Source organism: Vulpes vulpes, chromosome 16 (assembly GCF_048418805.1).
Source record: "Vulpes vulpes isolate BD-2025 chromosome 16, VulVul3, whole genome shotgun sequence".
Taxonomy (NCBI): domain Eukaryota; kingdom Metazoa; phylum Chordata; class Mammalia; order Carnivora; family Canidae; genus Vulpes; species Vulpes vulpes.
Window position 1 is genome coordinate 89,422,998 of NC_132795.1, and position 16,671 is coordinate 89,439,668.

Genomic DNA, 16,671 nt, shown 5'->3' on the forward strand with positions numbered 1-16,671 from the left:
AATATCAACAGATGCTGAAACCACTAAGTGAAAGGTTGATAGACAGCTAGATATCCACCTAGTGCCAAAGTTATCACCCCACAGATTACTAATTAGTTCCAAGATGACTGCCAATATATAAACCCAGTTGTCAATCTTAATAGCACCAGTGATGGGATAACCAGAGCTTCATAATGTGACTTACAGCCTGTTGCCATTTTACCTAAATCTAATCAAACCTTTAGATCCATCTTCCAAGAGGTAGCTCTCCTTAATCCTCCCTAAATCCCTGGCCCCACCTATATTTCATTGATTTCTGTACCTGTTTGTCCTCCTCCACTAGACTGTGAACTCCGAAGGGGAGGAATTAAGCATATCTAGTACCTGACACACAGTAGGTGCTTTTAGTTCTACCACAGAAAAATATCACTTATATTTGACTGTTTCCTCACTAAACTCTAAACTTCATGAAGGTTAAAGAATACATCTGGTTTTATGCACCATTAAGCCACTGGTGCCTAACAGTGCTTGGTTTCCAATAAATATTTTTGAATGAATGAATAATTTTATAAGTAATCGCCTCTATTTCCTATGACTCTGAGTCACATTCCGAGGAAAAGTGGCTTCTCCTTTTCCTTGGAATGATTTAGCGTATTAAGCTATTTCTTGGATTTTTCCTCCTATTGCAAACTGCTAAGCGATTCTCCTTTCAACCCCCCACCTCCCCCCCAACTGCCCGAATGTCATAAAGCAGGGGGAGGTAGAGATGCAGTGAACAGATTAGCCTCCACTTTGCAAGCCTGCTTTTCCCTGAGATAATTGTAAAGTCACACGTTCCTCGGTGTGACCCTCTGACGACCAAACCTCCTCCACGAGCGGATTGATTACGTATGATGATGACTAATTAAAAGATGTAGGATAACGGCAGAGTTCAACTAGTATTTGCAAGGCAAGGCAGCGATCTTTTTAAAAATACAGTCTTTCATCAGCGAAACTAGGAAAATATGTTCCAAATTATCTTCCAAGTGGTTTGCCCGCATCGACAGTCCCACGGACAAAGAAGGGGACAGAACTCTCCTTCCGAGCGGCTTTTGCAGCCAGGAGCCTGCGCCCCGCCCCCCTGTGGGCGGGGCCACCGAAGCCTCCCGGGACCCCACGGCGGAGGGGGCGGGGCCGGAGGCGGGGCCAGGCCTCGGGGGGCGGGGCCACGGCGGGCGAGGGGCAGGCTGGGAAGCGGCGCCATATTGGCGTCGGCCGCGCTGTATTGTCATAAATAGAGCCGGTTTTGTGGTGTTTTCACTACTCGGTTGGATGCCTCGGCCGTAGTAAGTGAGAAAGTGAGCGAGCAGCGAGCTACAAGCGACCCGGAGGGAAGTCGACAGGAGGAGAAGGGAAGAGCAAGAACTTGACTCCAGAGGGGAAGATACTGGCCGGTGAGGGGGAGACGCAGGAAGCGATGAAAGAGATGTCTGCGTAAGTGGTGGTGGGGGGCGGCGGTTGGGGGAGAGGCGGAGAGGGGTGGGCTGGGGTGGTGGGCCCGGGGCCCGGTGTCCGTTCCCTGCCCCTGGCGCCCTGGTCGGCAAGGGCACCTCCCCTGCACCCGGCGGCTCACCTGGACACCCCTGCACCCGGGCTCGGGGACTCCCGAGCCCCCCGCTCCCCCCGGCCTGTCCCGCCTCCGAGGGCTCCCCGCCCCCCCACACACACCCCCAGACAAGGGAGCGGCGGCAGAGGCGCGAGTGTCCGTGGGGAGAAATTGTCGGTCACTCCTCTGCCCCCAGCACTGTCTGAGCCCGTCTCCTCTCCTGTCTGCATTGGCGCAAATACCATCCCCCTGCCTCCCTCCCCCTCCTCCCTCCCGACCGGCTGTCTCCTGGTCTTCAGGAGTGAATGACCTATCCCAGCCCATGCTTTTTTTTTTTTTTTTCTTTCTTTCTTTCTTTCTTTATTCTTCTTCTTCTTCTTTTTTTTTTTTTTAAATAAAGGCAATGATGTTTCCGCCCTCCCCCACCTACCCCACCGTATACATCCACCGTTCCGCATGTACCTCCTGCTCACACTTTGATAAGTCAGGAAGGGTGTCGGTGCTTGGCAAGATGTTGTTGTAGCTCCTAACGTTTAGGAAATAATTTTAAACAGGAAAACGCAGAGAATAAGCCAAAGCATCATGTGTGTGTACTCTCCATCCATCTCTCCCAAAGCATAGAAGAATTTCGTGTTTTTGTTTTTGTTTTGTTGGGGGTGGGGGCGCACGCGTGTGTGTGTACACATATATATCTTTATTTAAAAGAAATCATGCATTACAGATAATGTCTGAAGGATTCTCCTACCTCCTTGTTCTGTTCGCCCCCCTCCCCCAGACTTCCTCACAATCTTGAATTTGATGTTTAAGGCTGCGTGGTTTTTTTTTTTTTTTTTTTAATGCTATTACAACGTCTGTAAGTGTCCATACATAATAACTGGCATTGTTTTACTTGTTTTTAAGCTTTGTGTGACTAGTGTCCTACTTGTCATTTTGCAACTTCTTTAGTGCAACATAGTATCTTTGAACTTTGTCCATATTAATATTTTCAAGTCCCATTAATTCACATTAACTCCTGTATTCCAGCGTAGGGAATACACCCTAGTTTAGTCCTTTTCCTGTCAGTGACTCTTTGAGGTTGTTTCCTGAGTGTCTCATGTGACCCTGTGGTAGTGAACAGTCTTGTACATGTTTCCTTGTACACTTGTACTAGGATTTTTCTAGGGTGTTTAGTTATAAGTGAAATTGATGAGTTGAAGGGAATGTGGAATTCTTTTGCATACTTTTTTTTTTTTTTCCCTCCTCCCTCTCCAGATGAGGGAGATTCAGAACCGTAGATTTGGAATTTTAGTGCTAGTAGGGACCTTAATAGCCAATTTTTCAGCATATAGATAAGAAATGAGGACCCAAGACGACAGTGTCAGAACAGAGGTATTTGTTGAAGGGAGAATGGAGTGGTGGAAAGATCTTGGGTATTGGAGTTCAGATTCTGGCTCTTCCTATCTCTTGGATCTCAGGTCTTACCTGTAAAATGGCACTTACTCAGTATCTACCTCTTAGGGTTATTGTTGAAATTAATTGAATGATCATGTATGATCAGCCTGTCCCATCCATTTACCATATACATTTAAACACACATAGACAAATACCAAAATACCTCTCTAGCTCTCTTAGAGGTAAAAAGCTAAATTTTTAAAAAGAAGTTATTTGAAATAACTAATTGAAATTTTGTTTGTTCCACAGAAAAATTAATACCAGAAAGAAATTAAAGTCGCTGGTATTGGTGTTTCTCTTTTGTTTCTTTGAATTATTTCAGATGATATATAGGCTATTTTATCTTTCATTTGATGCTCCCTACCTACCTAATGAAATCTTTAGCTAAAGAGCATGCCTTCCTATAAGAACTTAGTAGTGATAAATCAGTATTTTGACCAATTAAAATTCAAAAACAATCACTACTGTATTTTTGTGTTAATGTTTACAAGGCTAATTTATTCATTTAAAAAACTGTTCTTTTATATTTTGAGATTACATTCTTACTGTTGTTAATGGGCCTTAGCATCGAATGATAAAGATAGATGGGAGGGTTAGTTGGTTATTGTATATATTTATTTTTACTTTACTTTGTTAGCAGAATAAAGTTTTACCAACCCATATTGGTCCCAAAATTTCTTTTGAAATTATTTAAATCCAAACTAAGGAATTCAGTTGTACTTTATTCAAGACTATAATTTCCTGATAGCTAGGATAGCTTTTGGAGGTTGGGTTGTATTCTGTCTATAAAAGTGTAAAGAATTCGATAATTATTTAGTGTAAAAATGGTCTGATTACTAATCTAAATGAAGAGAACAATTAACTAGAGTCACAAAATTTAGGACTGTAAAATTCACATTTTAACAAAGGATGTTACTGTCGGTTCCTCAAGGGCAAATCTAGTTCTGATTTCTTTTTAAAAGCGGGGATATCTCACAAGGACCTTTTAATGGGATGTTTTTGTTTCTTTCCTGAGGGGGGAAGAAACATTGTTCTTAGAGCTTTCTTTCAAGTGGCTGACTGCTTTTCAAAGACTGAATATAGATGGTACTTGACTTAAGTTCACAGGGTTTAGTGGAGGTGGCCCTGGCCCAGCTCCCATTCAGGGTTTTTTGCATTTGAGCTAAGTGGTGCTGGCACAGTTGTCCTGGTGCCAACACATGCTGCTTTTGGCTTGAAAAGACATCCTAACCAAGAAAGCTGGAGGCAGTATGAATAGCCGTTCATCAAAATAAACACAAGATACCCCCTTTCCCCCTTAAAAATAAAGTGCCTGTCCAAACTGTTAGTACTAAGTAAACTTTTAAGGTAGCTAATAATAGTGAGTGGATTGAGAGATTCAGTGTATCACTATGATATTATACTTTAATTTTTTTCTTTTTCATTTTTCTTGAACAGAAACACCATGCTGGACAGCCAGCGTCAACAAAAGCATTATGGAATCACTTCTCCAATTAGTTTGGCATGTCCTAAAGAAATTGATCATATTTATACACAGAAATTAATTGATGCCATGAAACCATTTGGAGTGTTTGAAGATGAGGAAGAATTGAACCACAGGTATGCCATTTAAAAATGCAATATATTTTGCAGTATATTATTTAATCATTAATTCTGCAAATATATATCAAGTACCTATCATGACCCTGCATAGGGATACAAAAATTACAAAATGAAAAGAAATTTTGGCCCTGCTAGAACTTACATTTTAGGTGGAACTTCGGGAAAGAGACTAACAATTAGCCAAATAAGTGAAATAAAGACAATGTTACAGATGAGAGATGCTGCTGAAAAAAATGAAGCTAGAAGTGGAGGTTGTCAGGAAGGCCTTATTGACATTTGAGGGAAAATCTGAAAGTGAGAGAGGGAACTATGTAGATATTTGAGGGAAGAACATTCTAGGCAGAAGGTTTGAGGTGGGAATGTATATTTAATAAGGAATACATAATAAGGTAACCTGGTGTCCAAAGCAGAGTGAGTAGTAAGCAGGTGAATATAGGCTTATAGAATGTGAGGTGGGAAATTGCTTGGAGAGCTAGGTCACTTAGGACCTTCTAAGTCAATATAAGTTTTGGCCTTCAAGTGAAATTGGAAGCCATAAGGTTTTGGAGCAGAAGATTGAGCTGGTTTACTGATGTTTTAACACAGTCACTTTGGTTGCTATATTGAGAATAGTCTAAAGAGGGATCAAGGGCACAAGTTAGGAAACTGGTTAAGAGGCTGTTCTGTAAGAACCCAAGGAGGAAAGGATGGTGGGTTAAACTAAGGGGGGTGATAGTAGAGATGATAAGAAGTAGTAGAATTCTTGATACATTTTAAAAGGTAGGGTTGTTTAATGACTGGAATGTGTATGAGAGAGAGAGGTTAAGGATGATGCCAAGGTTTTGGATCTTAGCTCCTCAAAACCCAGAAAAGGCTGAGGGAGAATCAAGTTTGGACATCTCAGGAATTCCATTTTTCACATGTTATTTTTGAGATGTCTGAACTCTACTTCTCTCTCTCTCTCTTTTTTTTTTTTTTCCCCTTCAATGTGGATTTGGATATGCTATTGGTCGAAAGTTTGGTTTAATATCAAATTGCTGTTATTAAGTAATGTTTCATACAAATTAACCAATATTTAATTTACCCATTTTAATTATCCAATGATCTACGACTGTCAATGAGAGAATGCTAACCTCTATCACCGTGTTGAATTGATTTTTATTCTATAGTAAGGCAAAGAAAGTTGACAGTTCATTTAGGCTCCATAGACTTATTGAAGGTAATTTTGATTTTTTGTTAGGTTTTTTAAATTTTGAGAATAGCTCAAAGACCAAAATACTATCATCACATTTATCATTTCTTTGGATGTCTTAGGGACTTAAGAGTGTCAAAGACACGTGCCATGTATCAACAGATGTGACAGCATTAGCTCAGGTATAAATGTGCTTTTACTCTGGCATCAACATAAAGGTTCTGCTTATATGGTGTATTCTTTTTTTTGCTTTTCGTTTAAAAGATTTTATTTATTTATTCATGAGAGACACACAGAAGCAGAGACATTGGCAGAGGGAGAAGCAGGCTCCCTGCGGGGAGCCGGATGTGGGACTCACTCCCGGGACTCTAGATCACACCCCGAACTGAAGGCAGACACTCAACCACTGAGCCACCCAGGCGTCCCTACCTATATGTTTAATTACTTTTTTTAATACTGTTTTGAGGTTTTCTCGGTTTTAATCTAAAGCGTGTTATTTTTTATTATAGGCTTGTTGTTCTTGGCAAATTGAACAATTTAGTAAAAGAATGGATTTCTGATGTCAGTGAGAGTAAGGTAAGACTCTACATTGAATTCAGTTTCATTGTGTCCTGATCATTAGTCCTGGTAATAACTTGGAGGAATTGAGAATAATCTGAAATAAGCTTTTTGATATATTGGTGATGAATTGATCTAGACAGTTGAGTCCCTAAATAATGATAATGAAATAAATGAGAATTTACAGCAGCGTCTAGCTACAATTCTACATAGATTTCCTGTTTGAATTACACATAGTGGACCAAAATTTAAATATCAAGGGATTTTACTTTAAAAGCCAGATTTCAGACATCTTGTGAAATATCAGATCGGGCAACGTTGGGCCTGCTTTCTTATTTTGAATGTAATCGAATTTTCTTTCATTTGAGAATCATCACTGAATATTATCTTATTGGCTGTACTAAACTGAAGTGGGGTATGTGTATCTGGATGATACTATTGGCCCCTTCACTGAGTGGCCCAAAGTATTGTATTTTAAGTTTTTATTTGGTTTTTATAATTTTTATAGTTTTCCCATCTTTTCCTTAACAACGGTCAGTTGAAAGTTACTATCTCACAGCAGTCAGTGTGTCTCTTTGTAAACTCTTTCTGCTCCTTAATCTGCCTGGATTTAGAAATTAGATAAACACCTGTTAGAATTCTTTCTTTTGCAAGTTTTAGTATTTCTTTCTGTACCTAAGGTACATGATTGGGTACCTTAGGTCTTTTAAACAATGGACTCAGAATAAAGTCGTGAGGGACTCTGCTAAATCTGTAGTCATCGAGTTTAAATAAATGGTTTTTATGTTGTTTACTTTTGCTGCCAAACAGCTATGTGACTCATTTCTGAGCTCTCAGCAGGGTTATCTGTAGTTGAGATTTTCAGATAAGTTGAATTCTGAGCTTAGTCATGCGTAACAAAAAAAAAATCATGTTTGTTTTTCTGCTACTTAGTGATCAGCTCTGTGAGAAAAAGACCTGTCTTGGTCACCTGCATAATCTCAGGACAGAGCTCAAGCATTAAATAAATGTTAAAAGAATCTGTTGTCCCTCTCTAATCAACCCATAATTGTTACAGGTGTGCAAACCAAATATTCAATTTGCTAGAATTATTTTAAAATCTTAGTAACAAGCTTTATGACTTAGTATATATGGTCTTTATGTCAACTATCATGGTTGTGCCAGGGTCTTTGTTTCCATCCCTATTCTAGAATGCATTTGAGATAAATTGAATGTTGTTATTCATGAAAGAGGCTATATTAATTTGTTGAGAGATGTACTAATTTTCTTCACGGTTTCTTTGCATTTATTCTGTTTGAAGGACAAAAGGTGGTTTGTTTGGTTTGTTTTTATTAAATTGCTTTTTCTGCCATTTTACTCACGTCAGTACTTTAATCTGTGAAAAGCAATCACTGGCTTACATTTAATTTCTAGACATAAAAATTAAGGATTTGCCATAATTTGGCTTTATTTTTTTAAACAAAATGAATAAAATACCTAATTATAAAAAAATTTTTAATTGGCTTTGACATCTTCTGTGTGGATAAAGTGTCTTTTTTTTTTTTTTCATTTTCTTCAACTATCCCTTTTATTTATGCATATTTTAGTTTGGAAAATATCAGAAGGATTTGAGTTAGATCAAAGATCATGTGATTGGGATCCCTGGTGGCGCAACGGTTTAGCGCCTGCCTTTGGCCCAGGGCGCGATCCTGGAGACCCGGGATCGAATCCCATGTCGGGCTCCCGGTGCATGGAGCCTGCTTCTCCCTCTGCCTGTGTCTCTGCCTCTCTCTCTCTTTGTGTGACTATCATAAATAAATAAAAAATTAAAAAAAAAGATCATGTGATTATTCCACACAATTGGGATATTTAAGCTATAAACCATCTAGAACCCAAACATCATTTTAGTTAAATACTGTGATTTGTGATGAAAATATTTTACTTTGATTCATTGTATCACTTTCTCATAATCATTTAAGAATCTTGCTTTTCAAAGTAGGAAAGTAAACTCATAGAGTAGGAAGGTAAGCTAAAAGGTCCTATCTTTCATTTGGATTCATATTAATCAGTATATTTACTGACTTGTTTGTATCTCTAAAATTATGTATGGTGGTCTTAAACATTAACACCCATTAAATAGAAGAAGTAATATAATATGCTGTTACACAGATAATTTCAAGTTGATCAAAGGATATTATTCTTTGAAACTTGCACTGGCCATTATAAAAAAAAAATAAGAGAAATAGTGGACAAAGCTCTCATTTTCAAGGAATTTAAATATAGTTAAAGAGACAGGACATATATTCAGGGAAAAAAGATAAATGTAGTATGAAAGAGGTTAAAGATAATAGCAGTGGAATACAGAGGGAAAAGACCTTGTTATGGAAGGGGGGATCATCAGAGAAGGCTTAATAAAAAAGGTGGAACTTGAACTTTGAAAAAATAGGTGATACCCAGAGAGCCATACCCAGAGAGCCATACTTATGGACAGGCATATGAGATACCCAGAGAGATACCCAGAGAGCCATACTTATATAGACAGGCATATGAGGCAGGGAGAATGGCAAGTGCAGTGGAAAGGAGATTGGATTATGTAATGTGTTGGCAGTTGGAGCTTCAAAAGGGAAAATCAGGAGACAAGGCACAAAAGATCCATAAGAGCATATTGTGGAGATTCCCAGGATCCAAGAATCCTTACCTCAGTAGTCAGAAAAGAATGCATTAGCAAGTTTTGAGTAAAAGAGTTATATAATAGAGTAAGAATATCAAGTGAATTTTGTACAAGAACTAGAAAAAAAAAAGACTAAGGTCAAGAAGGTAGCTTAAGATTCTATTAAAGCCTAGAATTAAAGGGTATAGTAGTTGAATAGAAAGGAGGTGACATATGAAGGATATAAACTAAGAATTAGTAAGCCAAGAAGAATAATAACTGTAGGTATAGGCATTAAGGAAAATGAGGAACAGAAAGAGAGAAATCAGAAGGGATACCTGGTTTATGGTTTATCATAGGAAGAATATTTTGTTTCAGGCATGGGTAATGAAGTGGATCAGAATGTCTGAATGAAAATACCTGATGGGAAGTTAGAACTGGCTCCAGAGAAAGGCGGAGGAGTAGCCTTATAATTCTGGTACAGTCTAAAAAAATTCATTAAAGATGTTAGATTACCTCTCATAAAAAGGTCATATCAAGAATGACCACTTTCTTGCAGAATGGATACAGAGCTAGAATCAAGAAATTAAGCATATTTGTTACAAAAACTAATGGGAAAATGCAATGAGTTAAGTATATGATACTATAAAGAACTGAAAGTGCATTAATTAGTTTGGTAGTTAAGAGTTCCTTAGTGACTTCAGAATGATGGAGCCAAAGATAGGCATTTGAAAGGGGACAAGCAGGATCAAGTGATAAAAAATGTTTCTCTTAAGAGAGAGATGTGTCCTTGTATAGTAGGCATGAATTTGTTTTGTCTTCCTCCTGAATACTTTTCAGTACTTGAAACTGCAGCCCAGAGAGCTCTGAAGTACTTTCAGAAATCTCAATTTCCCAAAGTTGACAAAAATGGTATAAATCAGTAGTATTTGGGCAATTTTTGTGCTGAATAATTTGAACAAATGAATGCCATTTGTTTAATTTAATTTGATTTAATTTAATTTAATTTTAGAATCTCCCACCTTCTGTTGTGGCTACTGTTGGTGGTAAAATTTTCACATTTGGCTCCTATCGGCTTGGAGTACACACCAAAGGTAACTGCTTTTCTGTGTTGTACAAGCTCTTATTTGTTAATTATAATTAGTAGAAGTACAGGAGAAAAAATACCCATATTATTATATCACTATTCAGAGCTAATCATTGTTAACATTTACCTACATGTTTGTATATACTTTAAGAAAAATATAATACATACTTAATATACTCTTCTTAATTAGAAGTAATTTGATTTGCAGGAGCTGACATTGATGCACTTTGCGTAGCTCCAAGACATGTGGAGAGATCTGATTTTTTTCAGTCTTTTTTTGAAAAATTGAAACATCAAGATGGCATTAGAAACTTAAGAGTAAGTATCCTCTGGTATTTAATATTTTTAAATCACTAACAAAAGCTAGGGCTTGTGATTATTGAAATATTTAAGAACTTGCTATATCTTATTAAAATAACAGATGGTTAAGAACATGGGCTTTATACAGACCTGAGTTTGAATCTAGAATCTACCACATATTAACTCTTAGATTTTTAGTTATCTATTATTGTCTTTGAGCCTGGTTTCCTCAAAGCCGTAAGGTGGAGATATAGTGATAATTTTTTATAAGGTTTTTCTGAGGATCAGTGAGATAATTGACTATATTATCTGATAAGTGGTTGATGCATATCAAATGACGGCTGTTATTATACTGTCCTTAGTCCCAGAAATAGGAGAGTGAACAAGACATAGTTTATGGGAGGGAGGGATTAGGGGAACTAAACAGACAGATAGCTTTAATACCGTCTGAAGTGCAAGGATAGGCTGAAGTTGAAAGCATCTGCATTATTTGGGTATCTGGGAATGGAGAAAGAGGTTCAGAATTTGTTAGGTTGGAGGATTAAGGAAAGCTCAGAAAGACATCCTTTCTACTAAATCCAAATTATATTTATTGTATATTTTAGATTAATCATGAGCTCTGATTATATTTTAATTTGCAATACTAGTGCTCTTTATAATCAGTTTTCAATTTAATCTCAACAAATAGTAGGTACCCAGATGGTAGTAGTTCTGCCTGTCAGTTTCTGATGAATATAAGTACTATCATGACATTTTCTGTATCTTAAATAACACAATCACAGAGTAGAAGTACTTACTTGGAATGTGAGACCAACAATATTTTCACCTTTTAGCAAAAGTATTCACATTATTGGCAGAAGGGCTAGAGAAAAGGATTATACCGTTAAAGGATTACTTTTGTGTCCTAATTATTGTCTTCTTTTGTAGGCTGTAGAAGATGCCTTTGTACCTGTTATAAAATTTGAATTTGATGGAATTGAAGTAAGTGTTAAATATTTTTCTGACTTTGCAACTGATATTTAATACATAAGGCTTTTTTCAGTTTTGTTTTTTTTTTTAAATCAGACGGACAAAGACATATTTTAAAGAACCAAATTTTTTTTTTTTTTTTTTAATTCCTCACCTTTCTCCTATATCTATTGACTTCTCATTGTGGAAAATGGACCAGCTTCCATCCCTACCCCCATGATTTTTATATACACTCTTCATTCCTATAATCTAAAATAATTGTGTTATTACTATTTTGATTGGAGCAATATTCAGTGTTTACATTATTTTATAAGTGATGTTCAAAACTGAGCACAAAGTGTACTAGATTATCGTTCTTTGTGGCATTTGGTTTCTTGGGAGTTGTTTTGCATTTGTCTGCTTGGTTTTTATACTTAACACTAATTCAAAGTCAGTCTCTGTAGATTCAGCTGTCTGAATCTTCTCTAAATAGATTTAGATTTCTCAGGTGTTCTGTCATTATCATCTTAAAAAAACATCTGAGTCTTCTCACCTGTTCAATTCCATACCGCCATAGCGGTTGTTCTCCATGAATGATATACAGCTGGCATCCTGGCATCTTTCTTTATCATCCTGGGATTTCCTTTTGCTTCTCTCTAGAGTTCTCTTTTTTTATGACTTACTGTCATTTTAGTGGCCCTTATCCACTAGCTTCCTGAGAAAGAGAACATATTTTTGAGATCCTCCATGTTTAAAAATGTCTTTATTTTGTTCTCACACCAAACTACTAGTTTGGCTGAGTATAGAGTTCTAGGTAGGAAATAATAGATTTCAGAATTTTGAAGGCCTTACTTCATTGTCTTCTACTTTCCATGCTGTGTTGAAAAGTGTGTTGCCATTTTGATTGCTCATTCTTTGTGACCTGTTGTGTCTCTTTGGACACTTAATATGATCTTTTTTTTCCTGGGCTTCATAGTTGTAAGATTCATGGTAATGTACGTTGGTATGTATCTTTCAATCAGATATGCTAGGCAGTCAGTAAGTGGTCCTCCTCTACTTTGGAAGTTCCTGTCCTTCCGTTCTTGGAAATTGTATTGAATTCTACTGGATTTCCTGCCTTGATTTTTTTTTTTTTTTCTCCTCCTGTATATTGGACTGCCACATCTTTATGTTCTGCTTTTTGGGGTTTTCTCATCTTCCAAGCTTCCTATTGTTTTCCATTTCTGCTGTCATATTTTTAATTTGTAAGAATAACTTTTTTATTTTCTAAGTGTTCCTTTCTATTTACATATGTATTTATTTATAGCCTCCTATCCTTTCCTGGATACAATATTTTTTATCTCTATTTTCTTAAATCGGCTGAGTCTGTTACCACTTATCCATCTGCTTCCATAGTTTTTGCTGTTGTCTCCTTTTATTCCCTTTGCCCTCATGGGTTATGCCTTTAAAAACAAAATTAAATAAAAAACAAAATAAAATTTTGCTGGTATCTTGGTGGGGTTTAAAGAGGGAGTGAATGTAAATGTGTGTTGGATCTGCCATCATTATCTAGAAATTCTTTTGTAAGAGTTTGATTTTTTTTTTTTTTAATGCTTGGCATATATGCTAAAATTAAAATGCTTTCCCTTGATTTGCAAATTTAATTACCCTCACAAAACTTTGTGGTGATTTTCCAATGTGAAATTGCCTACATAGGCTTTTTGAAGTTTTGGTAGAACTTCCCAAACTAATAATTAGAACTTTGTACTTTTGAGGTTGGGGGAGTGGGGAGGGGGAGAATGGACCAGAAGGAGAAAAAGTAATATTTTTCTCTTTTTTTGCATCTTTCCAAAGATTGATCTAGTCTTTGCAAGATTGGCAATACAAACCATATCAGATAATTTAGATCTAAGAGACGACTCTCGACTGAGAAGCCTTGATATAAGGTGTATTCGCAGCCTAAATGGTAAGCTTCTAAAAAGAAATCTCAGATATCTGCTTGAAAACCATTAGACAAAGAGATCTTTTTTGCAGAACTATTAATGGACTTTTTAAGAGATTGGATTAACTCAGTTAAAAATGATGTAATTTTCTTTATATAGGTAATCTAACCATATTTAGGCATTTTAAAAGATACATTTATTTGAAACGTTGGTGTTTGTAGTAATGCGCAGACTTAATGGTCTCAGGATCCCTTTGCACTCTAAAAATTTACTGAGGACCCCAAAGATCTTCCATTTATGTGGGTTTTATCTGTCAATATTTACCATATTAGAAGTAAAACCAGAAAATTTTAAGATACTCATTTCAAAATAATAAACCCATTCTGAGTGAATATAAATACTTTTTTGTGTGAGACTGGCTTTTTTTTTTTTCATTTTTGCAAATCTCATTAATATTTGACTTAATAGAAGACAGCTAGATTCTCCTATCTGCTTTTTTAATGAATTTCTTAAAATGTTTTGATTGAAGCATAGGAAGAATCTGGCCTATAAAGATATGTAATTGGAAAAAGGTGGAGAATTTTAACCACCTTTTCAGAAAATTGTAGATCTTCTTTGATACGACACCAAAACTTGACCAGTGACAGTATCTGTTTTCTTTTCAAAAACTTTATTGAGGTATAATTACATGTCATAAAATTCTTCCTTTTTAGGTATACAATTCTGTAGTCTTTACTATATTCAGAGAGTTGTATGCCAGAATCCAAGTCTTAGAACATTTTCATCATCTTCAAAAGATCCCTCTTGCACATTTACAGTCATTCTCCTTTCCAACCCCCAGTCCTGAGCAACCACTATTCTACTTTCTGTCTATAAATTTGCCTTTTCTGGACATTTTATACAAATGGGATCATATAGTATGTGGTATTTTGTGTCTGGCTTCTTTGACTTAGCATAGTGTTTGTGAGGTTCATCCATGTTTGTAGCATATATCAGTAGTTTGTTCCTTTTTATTGGTGAGTAAAATTGATTTTTTAAATATTAACTTGAATATTGAATCTAAAACCATATTAGTTAACTTTTTACATTACAATCTATTAGTCTGTCTTGTTCTTTGAATGGATGTCTTACCTATACGTGATTTTATACTATCATGCCTTGGTTATTTGAAAATTACTGGTTCGCAAATTTATTTGGATCTTCAAAATATTAACATACATTTCATTATAAAATATTCAAAAAAATCAACGTTCATTGAGATCACCACCAGTCTCATCAGAAAAGTCTTTAAATACTGAAAGGCTGTCAGGCTCACAGTAGCAGATATTAGTTGTCCAGAATGCTAATTTTTACTTGATTGCTCAAATTTTATTATTGGTAACAAGTTTTGTCATTTGTTTTCCCTGAAGTGTGGGACTCACTTTGTTCATTTTTTTAGGATTCTTCTAAGTAAAATTGGTGTTCCTTAAAAAGCAGGTAGTTCAGCTTTCCTTAAACTTGTTTAGACATTGCACGGGTTTCTTGGGTTTCTTCTCTGTTTTCTAACTGCATATGTATGGTGGTGAAGGTAATTGTTTACTAGCTTTGTTGCTACAGCTTTGGTACAAGCAGTTGTACCCACCACTGCTTTTGCACCAGTAGTGCAGATGTCAACACAGTAAAGAGGCAAAGCCTATTGTTATAAAAATAGGTTTGACAAACTTTAGAAAGAAAAATAAGTTAATCTAATAATTCCTAATGGCCCACAGACCGCACTTTGAGAACCACTGGCTCATACATCTTTTGTTTAATCACTGCATTTTTGTTGTACTTTCCGAGTGCAACAGTAAATTACAGTATTTGTGAAATAAGGTTTATGTTAGAACAATAACAGTTTTATAAGTTTGGATATTTGATTCACAGTAAAGACAAATGGTGAAGACAGCTAAAGATACTCAGATCCATCTCTTAATATTGAATTACATTACCCATGCCCTTTTTGATTCTTTAAAAGAGAAGCGATTTCTTCTGTATGTGCTAAATTTCAAATACATAGAGAAAATAAACTCCCTCATTTTATTATCTTTGATAATTTTAGCATTTGAAATTAGAAGGGTGTCTCAATTAACTGGATTTTGTTGCATAATGAAAAAAATGAATGTTTTTATCTTTTTCAGGATGTAGAGTTACTGATGAAATTTTGCATTTAGTGCCAAATAAAGAAACTTTTAGACTCACTCTAAGAGCAGTCAAATTATGGGCAAAACGTAAGTATCCCACATCTTTTATGCTTGCGTTATAAAATTAGAATTTTCAGTTGCTAATGATAGAAACACATAGGGAAACTCCTGAGCCTGTTGATACTGTTGGGGATTGAAGTCTAGTAGATATTGGAGAATCCTGTTTCTTTTTCAGGTACAGTGGTTATGGTGCTCTGATGTGTGACTACCTCCTCCTTCCTTGATTGAAAACTTTAAAACTCCTGACTTCCTATCTTTGGTTTTAGGCAGGCGGTCAGAATTTCTGAGTTAGAACTAGAAGAGTGAAACCCTCACTGTTCTTATTCTCTGTGGGCAGGACCATCTTTTTCATCTTTGTCTCCCCATTACCAGCAGTGTGTAGTTTATAGTAGATATTTGGAAATTTATTAAATGAAGAGCCTACAGTGATAGTTTCAACTTAACGCTTTTTTTTTTTTTTTTTTAAGATTTTATTTATTTGAGAGAGAGTGTGCAATGAGTAAACTGCCCACTGAACAGAGCTTGATGCAGGGCTTGATCTTAGGATCCTGAGATCATGACCTGAGCCGAAGGCAGATACTTAACTAACTGAGCCACCCAGGCACCCCTCAAGTTTTTTTTATTTTTAACCTAATAACACTTTTCTAATAAAGCCTGGAACTGATTTACATATATACATAGGATATGGTTCATAAAAGGCCCAATCCTAAGCTGACATAGCACATTTTCTATTATTTGTAGCTACAGTTAAGTAGTGCTGTACTTTTGGCACCAGGTTTTACATACTCTAAATCTGCACTCTCCAATAAAATTTTTGTGATGATGGAAATATTTCATATCTGTGCTATCCAAAAGTAACCATGTGGCCATTGAGCACTTGAAATGTACACCCGAGGAACTGAATTTTAAAATTAAATTGCAGTTTAAAGAGTATCTCAGAGAAGTAAGCATAGGTCCACACAAAAATCTGTACACAGATGGGGCACCTGGGTGGCTCAGTTAAGTGTCTGACTCTTGGTTTTAGCATAGGTCATGATCTCTTGGTCATGGGATCAAGCCCTGCTTTGGGCTCCATGCTTAATGGGAGTCTGCTTCTCTCCCTTTCCCTGTGCTCTGTTCCCACACATTGTTTCTCTCTCTCTTAAGTAAATAAATCTTTTCTAAAAAAATTGTACACACATATTCATAGTATTCTCCTAATAGTCAAGGAGACAACCATGTGTTTATAAACCGAAGAATG

At 36.4% G+C, this 16,671-nt stretch overlaps 1 protein-coding gene across 2 annotated transcripts in view; it reads left to right on the top strand.

Moving 5' to 3' along the window:
- Positions 1-1,173: 1,173 nt before the first annotated feature.
- Positions 1,174-16,671, top strand: part of PAPOLG (poly(A) polymerase gamma) — a 31,727-nt gene continuing 16,229 nt past the window's right edge. Inside the window, exons 1-8 of one of the 2 annotated variants that reach the window (XM_072742397.1) lie at positions 1,174-1,452; positions 4,433-4,594; positions 6,278-6,344; positions 9,968-10,049; positions 10,251-10,360; positions 11,270-11,323; positions 13,124-13,235; positions 15,369-15,458. In XM_072742397.1, coding sequence (XP_072598498.1) covers positions 1,436-1,452; positions 4,433-4,594; positions 6,278-6,344; positions 9,968-10,049; positions 10,251-10,360; positions 11,270-11,323; positions 13,124-13,235; positions 15,369-15,458 — 694 coding nt within the window. In that variant the 5' untranslated portion in view covers positions 1,174-1,435. The remainder of the gene's footprint in view (positions 1,453-4,432; positions 4,595-6,277; positions 6,345-9,967; positions 10,050-10,250; positions 10,361-11,269; positions 11,324-13,123; positions 13,236-15,368; positions 15,459-16,671) is intronic. The other variant, XM_072742398.1, reaches the window with a different exon arrangement.